Genomic DNA, 19,315 nt, shown 5'->3' with positions numbered 1-19,315 from the left:
ACCAGGCCTTTTGCTCTTCCTGAGCATCCTTTAGGTTTTTTTTAGCAAGGGCTAAAGAGTGTCGGAGGGTGCTTTCTAGGTTGCTTACAAAGTCTAGAATGTTAGTTCCTACAGAAGGCGTAAACCTCTCCCATTGCTATTTCACCAACTGTAATGGCCCCTTAACCTCGTGGCACACGTCACAAGACCGGACATAATTAGCAACGTCCTTGCCCATTCCCTCCCAGTGGAAGGACTTCCCCAACCTGTCTTTGGTTCTGTTCACCCCAGAATGTCCACTGGGATGATCATGGGCTAAGCTTAAGAGCTTTCCCCAGTACTTAGTTGGAACTACCAACTGTTTTTGAGGAAGCCAGTCTTCTTGGTGTCCACCAGAAAGAGTCTACAACAAACCGGGATCGGTTAGAATTGCTGAGAGGCGGTGGGGTGCTCCATGCTGCCTCCCAAGCATTCTGAAGGCTGTCATCTGCTTCCTGCTCAGCCTGGAACTGTTCCCTTGATGCTGGAGACATCAGTTCCTCCTTAGACTGTGGACTTGGGCTTGGTCCCTCTGGAAGCGATGTAGGTGATGGGGTTGATTTCGTTGATTGTGAACGACTTTCCACTGGTGCACTATGTGATATTTCAGCCTCTGGCTGAGCCTCTTGGGTAGGGCTGTCTGCTGCTTCTGCCAGTCCAGGCCTGCTGGTGCCCTCTGGCATTGGAGTTGTAGATGGGTTTGCAAGCGCTGGTGTCAGTGATGGCAACGGTTCTGGTGCTGGTTGCTTTTCCAGTTCCGGTTCTGGGACTGGATGCACTATGGCTGTTGCAGTCGTTGGCAGGGGATCCGGTTCCACCACCTCTGTCTGGGTCTCTGGTAACACAGATGGGGTCCTTGTGGACGGCTCAGGAACAGGGATGGGTCTGGAAGCTTGCCTGGCTTGGCTACGTGTGACCATCCCCACCCTCTTGGCCAGCTTTACCTGGTTGGCCAAATCTTCCCCCAGTAGCATGGGGATGGGATAATTGTCATAGACTGCAAAAGTCCACATTTCTGACCAGCCCTTGTACTGGACAGGCAATCCAGCTGTAGGCAAGTTTAAAGATTTTGACATGAATGGGTGAATTGTCACTTGGGCCTCTGGGTTGATGAATTTGGGGTTCACTAAGGATTGGTGGATAGCTGACACTTGTGTCGTGGTGTCTCTCCACACGATAACCTTCTTTCTGCCCACTGTCAAGGTTTCCCTTCGCTCCGAGAGTATTTGAGAGGCATCTGGTCCTGGGGATCTTTGGTGTGATGGTGGTGTAATGAACTGTACTAGGTTGGGGTTCTTGAGGCAGTTGGCCTTCATATGTCCCAGTTTATTACATTTAAAACATCGCCCAGCTGACTGGTCACTGGGTTGAGGTGGGTTGCTGGAGACTGGTGAGGTGGGACAATAGGGTGTCTGGGGCTTTCCTTGGGTTGTAGGTGGGGTCTTGGGTTGCCCTCGGTGATAGGGTTTATTTTCGGTTTGCTCCTTCTGATATTCGCTCCCCTTGCTAGTAGTTTTTTTCTTTTCTGCCACTTCCACCCATCTGGCTCCAATCCCCTCCTCCTCGGTTACAGTTTTGGGCTTCCCATCTAGGATGTACCTTTCTATTTCCTCAGGAACACCCTCTAAGAACTGCTCCATTTGCATTAGGAAGGACAGCTCTTCCAGAGATTTAGCATTTGCTCCTGATATCCAGGCCTCCCAATTCTGCCCAATCTGGTAGGCGTGTCGGGTAAATGACACATCTGGTTTCCACCTCAGGGCTCTGAACCGCCGGTGGGCAGGCTCAGGTTTTAGTCCCATTCTGATTCTGGCCTTGGTTTGAAAAAGATCATAATCGGTCATGTGTTCCTTAGGCATTTCAGCCGCCACCTCTGCTAAGGGTCCACTGAGCTGTGGCCTCAGTTCTATCATGTACTGGTCTGCAGAGGTGCTGTACCCAAGGCAGGCCTTTTCAAAATTTTCTAAGAAGGCCTCAGTATCATCACCTGCCTTGTAGGTGGGGAATTTTCTGGGATTGGAAACAGTACCTGGAGAAGGGTTGTTAGGGTTGGCTAGTACATCCGGCTTAGCCTTTGCTAATTCTAGGGCCTGCTGGTGGGCCTCCCTCTGGATCTCCATCTGTTTTTGTTTCATCTCCATAGTTCTCCTGTGGTCAGCCTCTTTGGCTTTCTCTTCTGCGTCCAGCCTAGCCAGTTCTAGTTTGGTAACTGTTTCACTGGTACTCATTTTCCTGCTTTCTTGTGCTGGCCACACCCCTCTGCAGCTCACTGACTGGGATGTACTCAGCTCAGGGCTGCTTGGTTAACAGAGATTTTCTAACTAGCTATACCAGAGAGGCAGAAAGAAAGAAAACAATTCAGCTTGTAAATTCCTTTTGCTGTCTGCTTGCTCACAGCTTGAAGCCTCCTCATAACAAAGACCCTTGTTAAAAAAACTTAACACCTCTGCCCTCAGACTGCTTTCTAAGCAGCTAGAAAGGAGAGAAAAAAATCCTACTGGCTTTTGGTTCCTAAAAATCCCACACTGCTGCCCATCATGTCAAGGTTTTTTCCCCATTCTGAACTTTAGGGTACAGATGTGGGGGACCTGCATGGACCCTTCTAAGCTTAATTACTAGCTTAGATCTGGTAACACTGCCACCACCCAGAATTTCAGTGTCTGGGGCACCTTCTCTCCCCCCAAAACTTTCCCCTCCCTGGGTTGCCTTGAGAGGCTTCACCACTTCCCTGGTGAACACAGATCCAAACCCCTTGGATCTTAAAACAAGGAGGAATTAACCAACCCCGCTTCTGTCCCCCCACCAATCCCTGGTGAGTCCAGACCCAATCCGCTTGGATCTTGAAACAAGGAAAAATCAATCAGACTCTTAAAAAAGAAAGCTTTTAATTAAAGAAAGAAAGATAAAAATCATCTCTGTAAAATCAGGATGGAAAATGCTTTACAGGGTACTCAGATTCATATAGCTCAGAGGAAACCCCTTCCAGCCTTAGGTTCAAAGTTACAGCAGAGGTAAAATCCTTCCAGCAAAAAGAAACATTTACAAGTTGAGAAAACAAACATAAGACTAACACGCCTTGCCTGGCTAATTACTTACAAGTTTGAAACATGAGAGACTGATTCAGAAAGATTTGGAGAGCCTGGATGTAGGTCTGGTCCCTCTTAGTCCCAAGAGCGAACAACAACAACACAAAGAGCACAAACAAAGATTTCCCTCCACCAAGATTTGAAAGTATACGTGTCCCCCCTATTGGTCCTCTGGTCAGGTGTCAGCCAGGTTTACTGAGGTTCTTAACCCTTTACAGGTAAAAGAGACATTAACACTTAACTATCTGTTTACGACAGTAGCTCATAAAGAAATCTTTTGTCCCGTACCCTTGAGGAAATAGTTTTCTATGTTAATATGTTGACGGGAGTTGTGATTTATGTGTATAATTATGTGGATTGTGAGCTGCCTTCTGCTAAGGCTTTTCTATTTTACACTACAATCCCTGTATGTGTGTGTTTACGATTCTCCATAATCTAACATGAACTTCAAGAACAGGAATATGAAATGATACATATGTTAAACAGCTGCAGATTAAAATAAACAGATTCTAACAAATCAATTGCTTGTTACAGATTAGAATTTATAGTTAACACCATTACCTGGGTGAGTCAAGAGCTCTGACATCAGCTCCAGTGAAATTTGCATACATGTTGCATGAGTAGAAATCCATGTTCCAAAGGAAAAAATAATGAAAATTGTAGAGATACCAAGAAACATGAGTATTCCCTAAGGAACGGGCAAGAACTGTATACTCTATTATATTTGGTAGCTATCTGTTTCTTGAAAATTTAGCAGGATTTAAAAGATGACAAAACATTTATATGGATAACAAGAATAACCTGAATTTTTACAGTAAGGAATAAAAAAAACCGAAGAGCTTTCTATGGGAAGTAAAATATCAAGTTTTTAATCCAACCTCTAAATACTGGGGATTAAGAAAGTTTTCCTGTGTGCAAATTATTCCCAAACTGTCTATTGCTGGGTTTTCCTGAATCTTCCTCTGAAGCAGCTTGTACTGGCTACTGCTGGAAGTACAATACTGGAATAAGTGGACAAGTGGTCTGATCTGGCACAGCAATTCTATCTAGAAGGTGCTCAGTGATTTAGCCTGTCCTGAAAATACAGTTGAGTTTCCGGTAAGAAATGACAATTAAACATGGGCTAAATTAAGTTTACAAAATGGTGGTCCTTGTTTAGTGGGGACTTATTCCAACCAACTTCATATGGAAAAACCTCAATCTCACCATGTGCTTCGCGTTTCCCTCTAGCTTCCTTGTATAACCCCTTATCTCATGAAGACTGTCCAATAGTGTGGATTCTGTTTCAGAGTTTGCACACTGTGCTCCTTCCCTTTGCCATATATTGCTTTAACTACTTCAATTTCATTGGGAGTGTCTCTGTAGTATAATGAATATTGTTTAGGCCTTTTATTGGTCTCCTGTGCTTTTTTTTGTGTGTGGACACTCCTGCTTCAAAATCTTTTCAAAAGGCACAAACTCTGGGTACTGGGCCCACAGTTTCCCTCTCCTGGCTTGTGCATTCCTCCTTCATCCTGGGTATTCCTATTTAATACCCTTCCAGGCTGTATTTTAATGAGACCATCCTGTAAGTGACAATTTATTTTGGAAAGCAAATGCAAGAAATAAAATCAAGCAAAGCTGAAGGTTTCACTGAATCTTGTTTTGAAAGCAATGAACTGCTTAGTGAAGTCCACCACATGCTGCCACCAAAATTCTATTATAGTCAAGGTGTGCAGTTCATAAAACTGTCAAAAATGTTAAACTGAGACAGCTCCATGGGTGGCTACAGGTTAATCTAAATTGCTGACAGAAAAGAAATGAGATAGCAAGAAAAATGAATAGTCAGACATCTGCAATCATTTTAGCAAGCAGAATAATCTCTAAGGATCATGATCAGTTAGATGAGAAGGAATGCTGTTTGTCATTTGCTACAAGTCTTTTAACATGTTGGTATAATGTACATCAAAAAGAGAACTTTGTGATATGACAACACTAGCTGAACACAAATGGAGAACTATCCAGCAGAAAGTAATCATGATCATTACTGGTCTTGCAACTAATTCATTTCCTTAGCTTCCAATTTACTGTCTTTAAGGTCTGATATAAAACACATATAAACGGAGTTCACCTGAATAAATTAAACCAGCATGGAATAATCTGAAAGAATTGAATAATAATCCCAAAAGGTTGGCATTAAAACTTTCTTTCTAGTCAATTTAGAGTTGTTTTCAAATATCAGGCAGCAAGTATCCAAGTTAAAGCAAAACAAGTTGGCTCCAACAAGCAAAACAAGTTGGCTTCATCAGTATTATATTGGGGCAAAGAGCTGCCCCAGCCCAGGTTATAAATATGCACACATCCTTTTAGTGAAAGTACTCTATTAGTTTAATCCTGTTAATCAGTGGCAGGGTTATCTGCAGTATTCAGGGAATGAACAGAGAATTTCAAAGGATTAACATTCTCATACTCATGATCCATATTGCAATAGATAACAAAAGACAAGTGCTTTCATATATGTAATATGCTTCACTGTTGGCAAATAGGAGCTGCAGCAATGATTCAATACAGGAGCCATAAAATTATAAAAGACCTTTCGTAATCTATTGCTGGCCCCACACTGTAATTTGTGTAACAGTACACATAGGAATGTACTACACTATTTTTCATTCGTCATTTTCAACAGCATAATCTTGTATACGATCCTACATTCACCAGCAGAAGGGAACTATCAATCAGATTATACACTGGGAGATGGCAAGGCACTGCACTTACTTTTGGTGTTGGGCAGGACGCAGTGGAGAGACGAGAAGTGGCCTGGGCACGAGGAGATTCTGATGGGGTAGTGCTGAGAGAGGCTGTGTCTCGTGGGAGCACCTGAACACCACGAGAAATGATGGAGTCTGGAATCTGAACAGGACAAGAGATGCAGTTAACAGTCCAAAATATATTGTACTTAAAAATTATTCAAAATCTTGCATCTGAATCCAAAACTACTTAAAATACTCCATGTCTCTCTGCTCAACCTTCTTTAGAATTCTGTTCTGGTGGCAAGAATTGCACCTTTGTAGTTCCAAAACAATCTATCAACAAATATAAGGTCAGACTCTAACCACAGATGCATGGAACATACCACAATTTGTCTTGAAAAATTCAGGACTGCATTGTGATACACCACAATATAAACAAACAAACAATTCAATGGGGGAGGGGACTAAAAGGGTCAGGGGACTGGCAGCAAGACATGCAACTTTTTGCCTCTAGAACTAAGGTTCAAATCCAACACAAGCCAATAATGACCAAAAGATTACCAACACACAACGGTTCTTTCATGGCCTGTCTAAAGGAGTTAAGACTCTGAATCCAGTTCCTAGTGGACTGTTGTCCCAATCACAAAACTAGAATCACATGAAGCATTAATTGATCATCCTATTGACAATCTAAGAACAGAGGTCAAGAACTGAATACATATTCCTTTTTATTCCATGTAGTGAAGTTGTTTCTTCTAAAAAAAAAATTAAGTGAATTTGGTGTTGATGAAAGGTGCTGAGTTTATAGCTCTGGAACTTGAAGCATTATATTTATCAGAGAGAAAACAGAGCAAGGGTAGCAGCACAACAAACTTTATCTTTACCAACCCATTGCTGTGCCTTGGTCTTTTGTTTTCCATATGTCATTTGTTTTCAAATACTCTGGCCTGCCATTTATGAACTGCAATTTAAGGGCCAGATCCTTAGCTGGTGAAAATCAGTGTAGCTCCTTTGAAATAAATGGAACTATGATGATTTATACCAATTTATGAGCAAACCTAACTATTTAATTACGCATGCTGGGTTATGAAAGTAAATCTAGCCCTTACTTTTCTCTTTCTAGCTCTTCTGTTCAGTTTTCTATCCAATCCCAACGAAAAGCGGAAACACAGTGAATTTAAGAAACAGATTTTCTTGCTTCTAAAATAGTAAGCTTCAGAAAGCTTCTATCTTCCTATCACTGTAATACTTAGATCCAACCAGAGATACAAAATTGTCTATTATAATTGGACAGCCTGTTCAAATTATTCATTCATTTTTTCATGTTTTTATAATCTTGTAAGACATATAAAAGTGTCAGAGAAGTGAGTTCTAAGAGCTGTGAGGGCTGGTTCTACAATATATTCTGTAATATATTTTGCCTATACCGTATAATGTTTTCCCTACAGCCGTCTTCAAAGTTGCAGTCCAGTATTTTAATCTCCTCCTTTTTCTGAGACCACTTGGCTATTTGGGCAAATTGCCCTTATTTAGTGGTATTTACTCCCCAATCACAACCGACAGTATGGTGTAGAGTTGATCATAGAACACCAGCTACAATACATTAGAGCGTTAGAATAATATTTTTTAAATTTCTCTCCTCAATGAGAGTTTCACAGTCTAATGGATCAATACAGTATCCAATTTTCAATTTCCAAAAGAATAATCATGAGTTTACACTAGCCAGAGTACAAGACCTATGACTAGCCAAAGGCCAACATGAAAGATGTTTTGGTGGTGGGCACAAGTCAGAACAAGGGGCAAAGCCTTGGTGAGAAGCCAGATCTCTACCTTCAGGTGCTGTGAAAGAGGTGGGCTTGTCAGGGTGCCGCAATCTGGATCCTATTCAGGCATCTTTTTAATGAGCTTCTGGCTACTAGGGGCTGCAGGGCAACCAATGAATACCCCCTTCACAACAGTTCTTGACATAAAGGGCATCTGAACTTGGAGGAGAAGTGGAAGCAGAGTAGGGATAGGGCAGAGAAAGAAACAGGTAGACTGGGGACAAGAAGCGGCCTGGTCAGGGTATTCTTACTGTCCTGGTGACTTTGCATCTGAAATGGAATATAGGGGCCACTGAAATGGGGGTGCATTTTGAGTAGCCTTGATGCCTGCCCTAGCCTGAACAATGGACCTTAATAGGAGAGGCATAAGCTGCCTCCTCTTAGTCCCTGTGCTGGTACATACCCCACAGCAGGAATGAATTTAGCCCTAGGTGTCTGATAACTATGAAGCTTCCCTTTCCACTCCCACCCTCCACTGCTGGAAAGTAGAAGGATCTCTCTTTTCCTCACCGTGTTCTTGACAGTCTTCTTGACTATCACAATGGTAGGGAGTTCTTCATGAATGTGTTCCTCCTCTCCTTTCCTGCCTTCTGCAAAGGAATAGTTTTCTCCTACTCTGCCCTTCCACCAGCCACCTTGCAGTTGCAAGGATGAGTTGTTTGTGGATATCTCCTCCTCTCCTAGTATCCTGGATGTTAGGTATATGAGTTTGTATATATCAGCTGGCCAGGTTCCTTCTTTGTATCCTCTAATGATTAGCTTGAGTGCCTGTCTTTTCTGTTGCTCACAACTTTCCCAGTCAGCAGGGTAATATGGAGATAATTCTGGCCTGTTTCACTGCTGAACACAGGATTATGAATTGGTGACATTGACTGCAGCTGAGTTAATTTCATTCTGCTGGCATTTGTGAAAGCTATGAGCAGCTAAAGATGCATTGGAACCCTCTGTCTACAGATTGAGAAAGATATTAATGCGTCTGTTCACATTCAGAAGATTATTGTCACAGCCCATATGGCAAGATACCTAACTAAAATACCTAATAGAACAGATTCTCTGGAAATTAATGTCTGAGGACCCACTGGTTGGGGAAATAAATAAATGAAGTAATGGGTTTTTCAAACCCTGAGTTAGGATGAGGGCCGGTGGGCCCAGGAACTACCTTTCATTATCCTAAAAATCTTTTCTTAGACCTTCTTGTGTTTATAACACATGCTATTGGAAATACATTTTATTCTTATTAAAAATCAGATTGTCATAAATGTGCAAATAGTATATACAGCAACCATATGGACATTAAGATGATAAGTATCAGTCATCATGGATTTGTCAAAAACAAATCATGTCAAGTCAATCTGATAGCTTTCTTTGACAGGGTAACAAGCCTTTTGGATAGGAGGGAAGCAGTAGATGTGGTAGATCTTGACTTTACTAAAAGCTTTTGATACTGTCTCGCATGACCTTCTCATAAACACACTAGGGAAATGCAATCTAGATGAAGCTACTATAAGGTGGGTGCAAAACTGGTTGGAAAACTGTTCCCAGAGAGTTATCAATGGTTCACAAACATGCTCGAAGGGCATAACGAGTGGGGTTCCACTGGGATCAGTTCTGGGTCCAGTTCTGTTCAATATCTTCATCAATGATTTAGATAATGGCATAGAGAGTACGTGTATAAAGTGTGCGGACGATACCAAGCTGGGAGGGGTTGCAAGTGCTTTGGATCAAAATTCAAAATGATCTGGACAAACTGGAGACATGTCAAAGTAAACAGGATGAAATTCAATAAGAACAAATGCAAAGCACTCCACTTAGAAAGAAACAATTGGTTGCACACGTACAAAATGGGAAATGACTGCCTAGGAAAGAGTACTGTGGAAAGGGATCTGGGGGTCATAGTGGACCACAAGCTAAGCATGAATCAACAGTGTAACACTGTTGCAAAAAAAGTGAACATAATTCTGGGACGTATTAGTAGGAGTGTTATAAGCAAGACACGAGAAGTAATTCTTCCACTCTACTCTGCGTTGATTAGGCCTCAAATGGAGTATTGTGTCTAGTTCTGGGTGCCACATTTCAGGAAAGATGTGGGCAAATTGTAGAAAGCCCAGAAAAGAGCAACAAAAAATGATTAAAGATCTAGAAAACATGACCTATGATGGAAGATTGAAAAAATCAGGTTTGTTTAGTTTAGAAAAGAGAAGACGAGAGGGCATGTGATAACCGTTTTCAAATACATAAAAGGTTGTTACAAGGAGGAGGGAGAAAAATTGTTCTTGTTAACCTCTGAGGATAGGACAAGAAGCAATGGGCTTAACTTGCAGCAAGAGAGGTTTAGGTTAAACATTGGAATAAACTGCCTAGGGAGGTTATGGAATCTCCATCATTGGAGATTTTTAAGAGCAGGTTAGACAAACACCTGTCAGGAATGGTCTACATAATACTTAGTCCTGCCATGAGTGCAGGGGACTGGACTAGATGACCTCTTGAGGTCTCTTCCAGTTCTATGATTATTGAACTGATGGCCCCAAAAGTTAGAGATACACCACCTCTCTGATAGTGATACAATCTTGATAAATCAGACACATGGGATCAAAAAGTAACCAATAATTTGTTGAGGCAATGTATTGACAATAGAGGGAAAAAAATACTACACAGTGTAATTACATGGAAGAAGACTGAAATGCTAAGAAAAACATTCTTAGGGATGCTTCAGGGGAATGAAAATAAGCAGTTTAATAAAAATGAATGGAAAACAAAAATGTATTAAATTGATGACTTAGAATCAAATGAAATATTAACACAATCATGCAAACTTTATTCAAATGAATAATCCTTACTCACAAGTGTAGTTTACTAAAGTCACTCCCCATGAGGGCTTTCAGGGTCAGGCCCTAAAATTACAACTATCTTTTCTTTATAATCCCACTTGTGACCCTTCTATCACTAATTTTATCAAAACAAAATTTCTTCACCTGAAATTTCTGATGTGTAAACTCTTGCCAAAGGAGAATTTGGGGGAAAGTTTGAGATTAATTAAGAAACATATTTGTGAAATATGAGAGTCTGAAAAATAAAGGTAATCCAATTTTACATATGAAATATAATGGGAAGATGTAAAATAGCAGCTACTAAAGCCATACGTTGTAAAAATCAGAAAGTCTGGATAACTTGCATCCAAGAGTTTTAAAAGAGTTGGCTTCAGAGCGCACTGATTTTCAGTAAGTCTTAGAACACTGGAGAAGTCCCAGAATACTGGAAAAAAGCTAATGTTGTGCCAATTTTCAAAAAGGGTAAATGGGATGACCCAGGTAGTTATAGTCCTGTCAGCCTGACATTGATCCCAGATAAGATAATGGAACAACTGGCACAGGATTTGATTAATAAAGAATTAAAAGAGAGTAACATAATTAATGCCAATCAACATGGGTTTATAGAAAACAGATCTTGTCAATCTAACGATATCTTGTTTTCCTGTGATTCCAGATTTGGCTGATGTAGGTAGAAGTGTTGATGTAATATACTTGGACTTCTGTAAGACATTTGACTTGGTACCACATGACATTTTGATTAAAAAACTAGAAAGTAGGGCTGTTGATTAGTCGGAGTTATCTCACACGATTAACTCACAAAAATTAAATACGATTAAAAATATTAATAGCGATTAATCGCACTGTTAAGCAATAGAATACAAATTGAAATTTATGAAATACTTATGGATTTTTTTCTAGATTTTAAAATATATTAATTTATATTACAACACAGAATACAAAGTGTACAGTGCTCACTTTATATTATTTTTTATTACAAATATTTGCACTTTAAAAATGATAAATAAAATAAATAGTATTTTTCAATTCACCCCATACAAGTACTGTAGTTCAATCTCTTTATCATAAAAGTGTAACTTACAAATGTAGATTTTTGTTTGTTACATAACTGCACTCAAAAACAAAACAATGTAAAACTAGAGCTTACACGTCCATTCAGTCCTACTTCTTGTTCAGCCAATTGCTAAGACAAATAAGTTTGTTTACATTTACAGGAGATACTGCTGACTGCTTCTTATTTACAATGTCACCTGAAAGTGAGAACAGGCGTTTGCATGGCACTTTTGGAGCTAGCGTTGCAAGGTATTTACATGCCAGATATCCTAATGCACATAATTCTTCATTTGTAAGTTCAACTTTCATTATAAAGAGATTGCACTACAGTACTTGTATTAGGTGAATTAAAATATACTATTTCTTTTGTTTTTTTACAGAGCAAATATTTGTAATAAAAATAAATATAAAGTGAGCATTGTACACTTTTGTATTCTGTGTTGTAATTGAAATCAATATATTTGAAAATGTAGAAAACATTCACAAATATTTAAATAAATGGTATTCTATTATTAACAATGCGATTAATTGCGATTATTTTTTATAATCAAGATTAATTTTTTCAATCACTTGACAGCCCTAGTATAAATTGTTTGGTATTCATTTAAATATTGATATATAAGGTATAAGACTGAGTTTTTAAAGGGTCATTGTTTTAAATTCTCCAGAGAGGTGTGCAGTTATTATTTAATATTATACTGAATATTGATTAAGTGGAATAATGGAATCCAAATGGGGTTGTGACAGTCTTATGAATACTCCCCTCTGGTTCAAAACTCAGTCTCAAAGAAACCTTAAGAGGGAAGGTTAGAGTCTGAGATGAGTCACGATAGCGACTGAAAGGCTGCCATAAAGACTTTAATATAAGGAGATAAGGACTTTCCCTCTCTGCATAAATCTTGTCAGTTTCTACAAAGAAAAAAAATCTGACACAGAGCCCCCCCCCTTCTTTTTATATCCATCCCCCCATCACTCTTTCCTCCTCTGCCTCAGTCACAGACATTGGGGCTGCTTCCCAGTTTTTTTCTCTAACCCCTGCACCTGCTTCAGTGACTCCATCCCCTTCCATCTCTTGAGTTTCCTTATCCCACTCTGACTCCTACCTTTACCCTTCTCAACTTTTCATTCTCCTCAGGTGGCAAGTTGTGATTATTGACTTGATTAGTTAAGACTTGTGCATAAAGGAGCAGTGGCACAGGAGCCAGAAAACAGAGCTGAAAACAGAGTTTGAGTGGAAGTTTGGGGGAGGGGCTATGTGCTGGTCTGCTTTTGGTTTTTGCATTTGTAGAGTGTTTTTGTTTTTTTGACAGGCGCTTAGGAGGGAAGGCTATGACAGCTGCAGAAGTATAAATGGTAGGGTTCTGAAGAAGGGTAGAGACAATGAAGATGACTGGATGTGGTACCTGTGGGATGTACATTATTCTGGAGACGGTACCTGAAGTGCCACTTGACAGATCTGATGGAAGAGAAGATTTGAGGTACGGAGATGCAGCTAGAAACTAGAGCAGTGGTCCGCAACCTTTTCGTCTGGCGGGTGCCAGACAAAGGACCGTGACAGCGGTGGAGCATCTGCTGAAATGCTGCCGAATTTCTGTGGCATTTCAGCGGCGACGCCTCTCGATGACGCCACTTGCCGCCGACAAGTGACGTCATTGAGAGGTGTTGCCGCCGAAATGCCGCAGAAATTCGGTGGCATTTTGGCGGATGCTCCACTGCCGGCCAGGATGTGGTTGCATTTAGATGTCCCTGTGGGCGCACGGGGACCCCGGAACTAGAGTTTCAAAGGGGAGTGGAGCAGATGATGGAGGGAAGGAGATAGAAGGCTAAAAGGAAAACTCAAGACTTGCAGATGCAAGCTGGACCAGAGGACTCTGAGAGCAGACTGCTGGATTAGGAAAGTGGCCAGCAGAAGCATGTGACTATGAGAACAAGCCAGAGGAAAAGACTGGCTAGCGAAGGAGAAACAGAGTTAAGGAGCAGGTTTGCTGAGTTGGAAAAAGAAGGGGAAAGGAAGACAGTACCAGAACATGCGAGAGCAAAAAAGAAGAGAAGAGCAGCTAGTCTTACAAGAAGAGAGGAAGAGCCAATGGAGATAGCCAGAGTTTGGAGCCCCAGGAAGATAGAAGATGAATTGAAGAAGATTGCAAATAACAACAGAAAAAAAGACTTGCAGCCAGAAAGAACAGAAAGGGGAAGGCTGGAAAATTGTACCAACAGGAAGGGGTAGCTTTGCACTACTTGAGACTCCCTACTACGAAGGGCAGACAGGCCTGTCACCAGAACTGATCTGGATCACAGAAGGGTGTGCTGTCTGCTAGGATCTAAGATACAGGATGTGGACCGGAAGCGGAAGAGGATCCTAATGGGAACAGGTAAGAATCCACTGATTGTCCTTCATATGGGAACAAAAGATACTGCTTGATTCCTGCTGGAATGCATCAAGGAAGACTACACCACGTTGGGGAAGATGCTTAAAGAAATGATCTTCAGGTGATCTTCAGTGGGATTCTACCTGTCTGTAGAGGAGAGTGAATGTGAGATAAGATTATGATGATCAACAGATGGCTCAGGCTATGGTGTAAGTGAAGGCTTTGGGATGATCAACTACTGGAAGGCATTCATGGACAGAGAATTGTTCTTTTGTGATGGACTTCACTGAGTAGGGAGGGAAATAGATATCTGGGATGGGAGATGGCCCATCTGATTAAAAGAGCTTTAAACATGGAAGTTGGGGGAGATGGCTGGGAGATGCTCATGTAATCTTCCCACTTGATTCTAATACAGAGCAGGAGAAAAATCAGATAGGAGAGGATACAGTAATGGAGAAAGGAACAATAGAAGGCAGTAGAAAGGACAACATGAGGAAAGAAAGTGTGAATACCACTGATAGTAACTGTCAGTTAGGCAATACTGGCAGTAAAATGTACCTGAAGTAAGGAATCTGGGCAAAGCGAAGCAGAAACAACTAAGATGTCTGTACACCAGTGCAGGGAACCTGAGTACCAAAATGGATGAACTATAATTACTGGTGCAGGAAGCAAAACTAGGTATTAAAGGGATAATAGAAACATAGTGGAATAGTTGTCATGACAGGAATATAGATATTGAAGGATATGTGCCGTTCAAGAAAGACAGAAACAGAGGTAAAGGTGCTGGAGTAGCATTGTATATTAACGATGAGGTAGAGTATAAGGAAATTAGAAGCGATAGAACGGATAAAATAGAATCTTGGTCAACATCACATGGGGAAAGAAAAGTAACAGAGGCTGCACTGCAACACTGTGTGGGGGCTGCTACAGACTTCCAAGATTTGATATGGATATGGATAGTGACATCTTTATTATTTTTAATGAAAAATATTGGAAATTTTGTGATTATGGGAGACTTTAATATGCCAGATATTGATTGGAGAACAAGTACTACCAATAATGGTAGGGCCCAGATATTTCTGGATGTGGTAGCTCATAAATTTCTTCAACAAATAGCCCTGAAATGAACAAGAGGTGATACCATTTTAGATTTAGTTTTGGTAAGTAGCAAGGACCTCATAGAAGAACTGGTCGTAGAGGACAATTTTGGTTTAAGTGATCATGAGTTAATTCAGTTTAAACTAAATGGAAAGATAAACAAAAATAGATCTGCAACTACAGCCCTTGATTTCAAAAGGGAAAACTTAAAAAATATTAAAGGAATTAGTTAGAGAAGTGGACCAGAACTCAAGATCTGAATGTGGAGGCGGCTTGGAATTACTTTAAGTCAAAGTTGCAGAAGCTATCTCAAACCTGCATCCCAAACAAGGGGGAAAAATTGTAGGAAGGGGTTGCAGGCCAAATTAGATGAACAAGCATCTCAAAACAGGTTATTAAGAGAAAGCAGAAAGCCTGCAAGGAATGGAAGAAGGGATGGATCAGCAAGGAAGCTACCTCTTGCAGGTCAGAAAGCGTAGAGAAAAAGTGAGAACTGCCAAAAGCCAAGCAGAGCTGGACCTTGCAGAGGAAATGAAAACCAACAGTACATGTTTCTTTAGCCATATAAATAAAAAGAAAACAAAAAGAAGTGGAACTGCTAAATACTAAGGATGGGGTGGAGATTAAAGATTATCTAGGCATGGCCCAACACACAAACAAATATTTAGCCTCACTTTTTCATAAGAGTAATCAGAAACTTGGGGGCTGTGGCAGGGTGGCTAAAGGGAAAAGGGATATGGGAATAGAAATTACCACATCTGAGGTGGAAGAGAAACTCAAAGAAGCTTAATAGGACCAAATTGAGGGGCCTGGATAACCTCCATCTAAGAATATTAAAAAACTTGGCACATGAAATTACAAACCAAATAGCATGGATTTTTAACTAATCCATAAACTCAGAGGTCATATCCTATGATTGGAGAATTGCAAATATAGTACTTATATTTAAGAAAGGGAGGAAAAAGGGATCTGGGAAACAACAGGTCGGTTAGTTTGACCTTAATTGTCTGCAATATCTTAGAACAAGTATTGATAGAGAGAAAGTAGTTAAGGACATTTTTTGGATAAAATACAAATGGTTTCATAAAAGGTAGACTGTGCCAGACCAACTTGATCTCTTTATTTGATAAGTGAGTTTCTAGACAAAAGGAATGCAGTAGATCTAATCAACCTGGATTTCAGTAAGGCATTTGAAACAATTCCACGTGGGAAATTATTAGTTAAATTGGAAAAGATGGGGATTAATATGACACTTGAAAGGTGGCTCAGGACCGTGGTTAAGGGGAGACTATAACGGGTCGTACTGAAAGATGAACTGTCAGGCTGGAGGAAGGTTACTAGTGAAGTTCCTCAGGGACTGGGATTGGTCTTGGGACCATTCTTAGTTTAACATTTTCACTCATGACCTAGGCACAAAAAATGAGAATATGCTAATACAATTTGCAGATGACACAAAGTTAGAAGGTATTGCCAATACGGAAGAGGGCATATCATACAAGAAGATTTGGATGACCTGGAAAACTGGAATAATAAAAATGGGATGAAATTTAATAGTGCAAAGTCAGGGACTAAAAAGAAGAATTTTTGGTATAAGCTGGGAGCACATCAGTTGGAAGCAACAGAGGAGGAGAAAGACTTGGTGTGTTGTTCAGTCACAGGATGACTATGAGCGGCAAACGTGATGCAGCCATGAAAAAGGCCTAATGTGATCCTATTATGCATCAGGCGACGTATTTCCAGTAGAGATAGGGAAGTGTTATTACCATTACACGACTCACTACTGAGACCTCATTTGGAATACGATGTGCAGTTCTGGTCTCCCATGTTTAAAAAAGATGAATTTAAACTGGAACAGATGCAGAAGAGGGATACTATGATTGCTTCCTAAATACATCAGAGAGAGGAACACCAGGGAGGGAGAGCAGTTATTTAAGTTAACGGCCAATGTTGGCACAAGAACAAATGGATACAAACTGGCCATCAATAAATTTAGGCTTGAAATCAGATGAACCACCCGAGAAGTGAAGTTCTGGAACAGCTTTCTGTGGGGAACAGTGAGAGCAAGAAACCTAACATGTTTCAAGACTGGGTTTGATAAATTTATGGCAGGGATGGTAAAATGAGATTGCCTACAATGGCACATGGCCCATCTGCAACTGCTGTTAGCAAATATCTCCAACAGCTGGAGATGAGATACTAGTTGGGGAAGGCTCTCAGTTACATCAGAGAATTATTTCATGCGTGGCTGGCTGGTAGGTCTTGCACACATGCTTAGGGTCTAACTGACCACCTATGTGGTGTCGGGAAGGAATTCTCCCCCAACTGAAATTGGCAGAGATCCTGGGAGGTTTTTGCTTTCCTCAGCAGCGTTGGGCATGGGTCACATGCTGGTTTGAGCTACAGTAAATGGTGGATTCTCTGTAACCTGAAGTCTTTAAATCAAGGTTTGAAGATTTCAGTAAATCAGACAGAGGTTGTGGGTCTATTAGAGGAGGGGGTGGCTGAGGTTCTGTGGCTTGCAATGCATAGGAGGTCAGCCTAGATGATCATGATGGTCCCTTCTGCCCTTAAAGTCTATGAATCTATGAGTCTACATGCTATTATTTTTGTTACTCTCTCTCCTCCAACTTGACCCACGTGTTTGTCTCATCTACCTGCTTTGCCTTGTCTTTAGAGTACAAACTCATTGGGGCTTATATGTTTGCACAGCACCTAGTACAACAGAATTCTGATCTGGTTGGTCTCTAGGCACTACTGCAACATAATGTTAAATAATATTAAATTATTAATTATTATTTACATGATATCCAAATAGTGCTAGATACTTTACAGATGTAGAATAAGACTCCTGCCTTGAAAAACATATAATTAACTGAAAACATTCAACAAAATACAGCCAAAGGAGTAGGGGAAGGAAGCAAACAATTGACAAAGGGATACAGAGAGGAAGAAGGAATATATGGAGTATCAGAAATTAAATACTTGAGTACAAAGATATGAGGAAGGCACAGAAAAAACACTTGGATAAGGGAATGTCTGTGGTGTAGAAAATGAAACAGCAGTGGTGTGGGTGAGTAGAAAAAGAGATGCTGATCAGTGGGAAGGATTTTAAATGGTGGTGGAGGTTGGCAAGAAGCTTATTGAAGAAGGAATGTTTTGAGGGAAGGGGAAGGGAAATAAATTCAACTAGAATGGCGTGCAGAGCAAAAATTAATTATGGAACAGTAGAACAATTTAAATGAAGGGGCTGTGAACTGATTAACTGGGGAGTGGTTCTCCCCTTGGCCAGGGGAGAACTCCTACCCCTTTCCCTTATCCTTTCTCTCTCTCATTCCTTTCCTTTCTATCCATCCAGCTCACTATCCATCATTTTATTATGCACATTTATTCTGATTCTGAAGGACATCTTTCTGTCTGACACCACCTTTTCTGGGAGTGGTTTTATACCTATCTTCTTACAATTTCTCTTGTTAATTTTGAGATCAAAGAATCAAGTGCTGACAAGAGAGGATAAAAGGCAAAGGGAAAAGCTTCTTATTCTCTTTCCTCCAAGAGGATCTGAAGAGAGATTGACAGTAGTAGCAAGGTGTTAGTCAAGTGTACAAACTGCTGATTGCAATTGTCATGATTGTCCAAAATGAATAAAAAGAGCAGAAGCGTCTTGTAGACAGAAAAGACAAAAGGCATGCACGCTAAAAAAGTTCTTATAAACTAACCAATTCGTATCCTGACCCATGAAGATCAAATTAAGGGGTGGGCGGGGATGACGATATCATCACGAGAGTCTAAAACAAGCTAGCCAAAAACCCTGGAACTAAGTTTAGATGACAATTAGTTAGTGTATTGCTGAGAGAGGTTGAATTCATTATTTTAATAATAATGAAAAGTGTACACTGGGGATGATAATGATATAGATGCTTATTACAGTAGCATCAAGCAGAGTGTCAGTACCCATACAAGTTCATATATTGGACACGGATTCATCATCTGCTGTGCTAACTCCAAAAGAGTCCTTTCTTCATTTTGTAAATTACATTTTTTAACATATCATGTCATGTCTGAAACCCAGACAAATTAGAGTATTTGATGAATGGTTTGGCTTATCATTTGTCCGAGGAGACACCAAAAAGTGAAAAATTAAGTGCAACACTGTGCAGTCTCTGCCAACAAGACTAATGTTACAATGTCCAGAGAATTTGTACCGATAATAAATGAGAAAGCAGCTTGCTGTTTGATCAGATCAGCTAGTCCAAGTCTCTCCAAACCAATTGTTTTTCTTTGGGCTCACTAATCTGTGGCTATGAAATATGA

The 19,315-nt window shown here is 40.5% G+C and overlaps 1 protein-coding gene across 26 annotated transcripts in view; it reads right to left on the bottom strand.

Moving 5' to 3' along the window:
* The window catches only part of GPHN (gephyrin), a 596,340-nt gene that overhangs the window by 181,039 nt on the left and 395,986 nt on the right, over nt 1-19,315 (bottom strand). For all 26 annotated transcript variants that reach the window (XM_050953500.1, XM_050953497.1, XM_050953498.1 and 23 more), the window contains one exon: nt 5,859-5,993. In XM_050953500.1, the coding sequence (XP_050809457.1) occupies nt 5,859-5,993 (135 nt within the window). The remainder of the gene's footprint in view (nt 1-5,858; nt 5,994-19,315) is intronic.

This window comes from Gopherus flavomarginatus, chromosome 5 (assembly GCF_025201925.1).
Source record: "Gopherus flavomarginatus isolate rGopFla2 chromosome 5, rGopFla2.mat.asm, whole genome shotgun sequence".
Classification (NCBI taxonomy): domain Eukaryota; kingdom Metazoa; phylum Chordata; order Testudines; family Testudinidae; genus Gopherus; species Gopherus flavomarginatus.
This window is presented reverse-complemented; position numbering and strand designations above follow the sequence as displayed.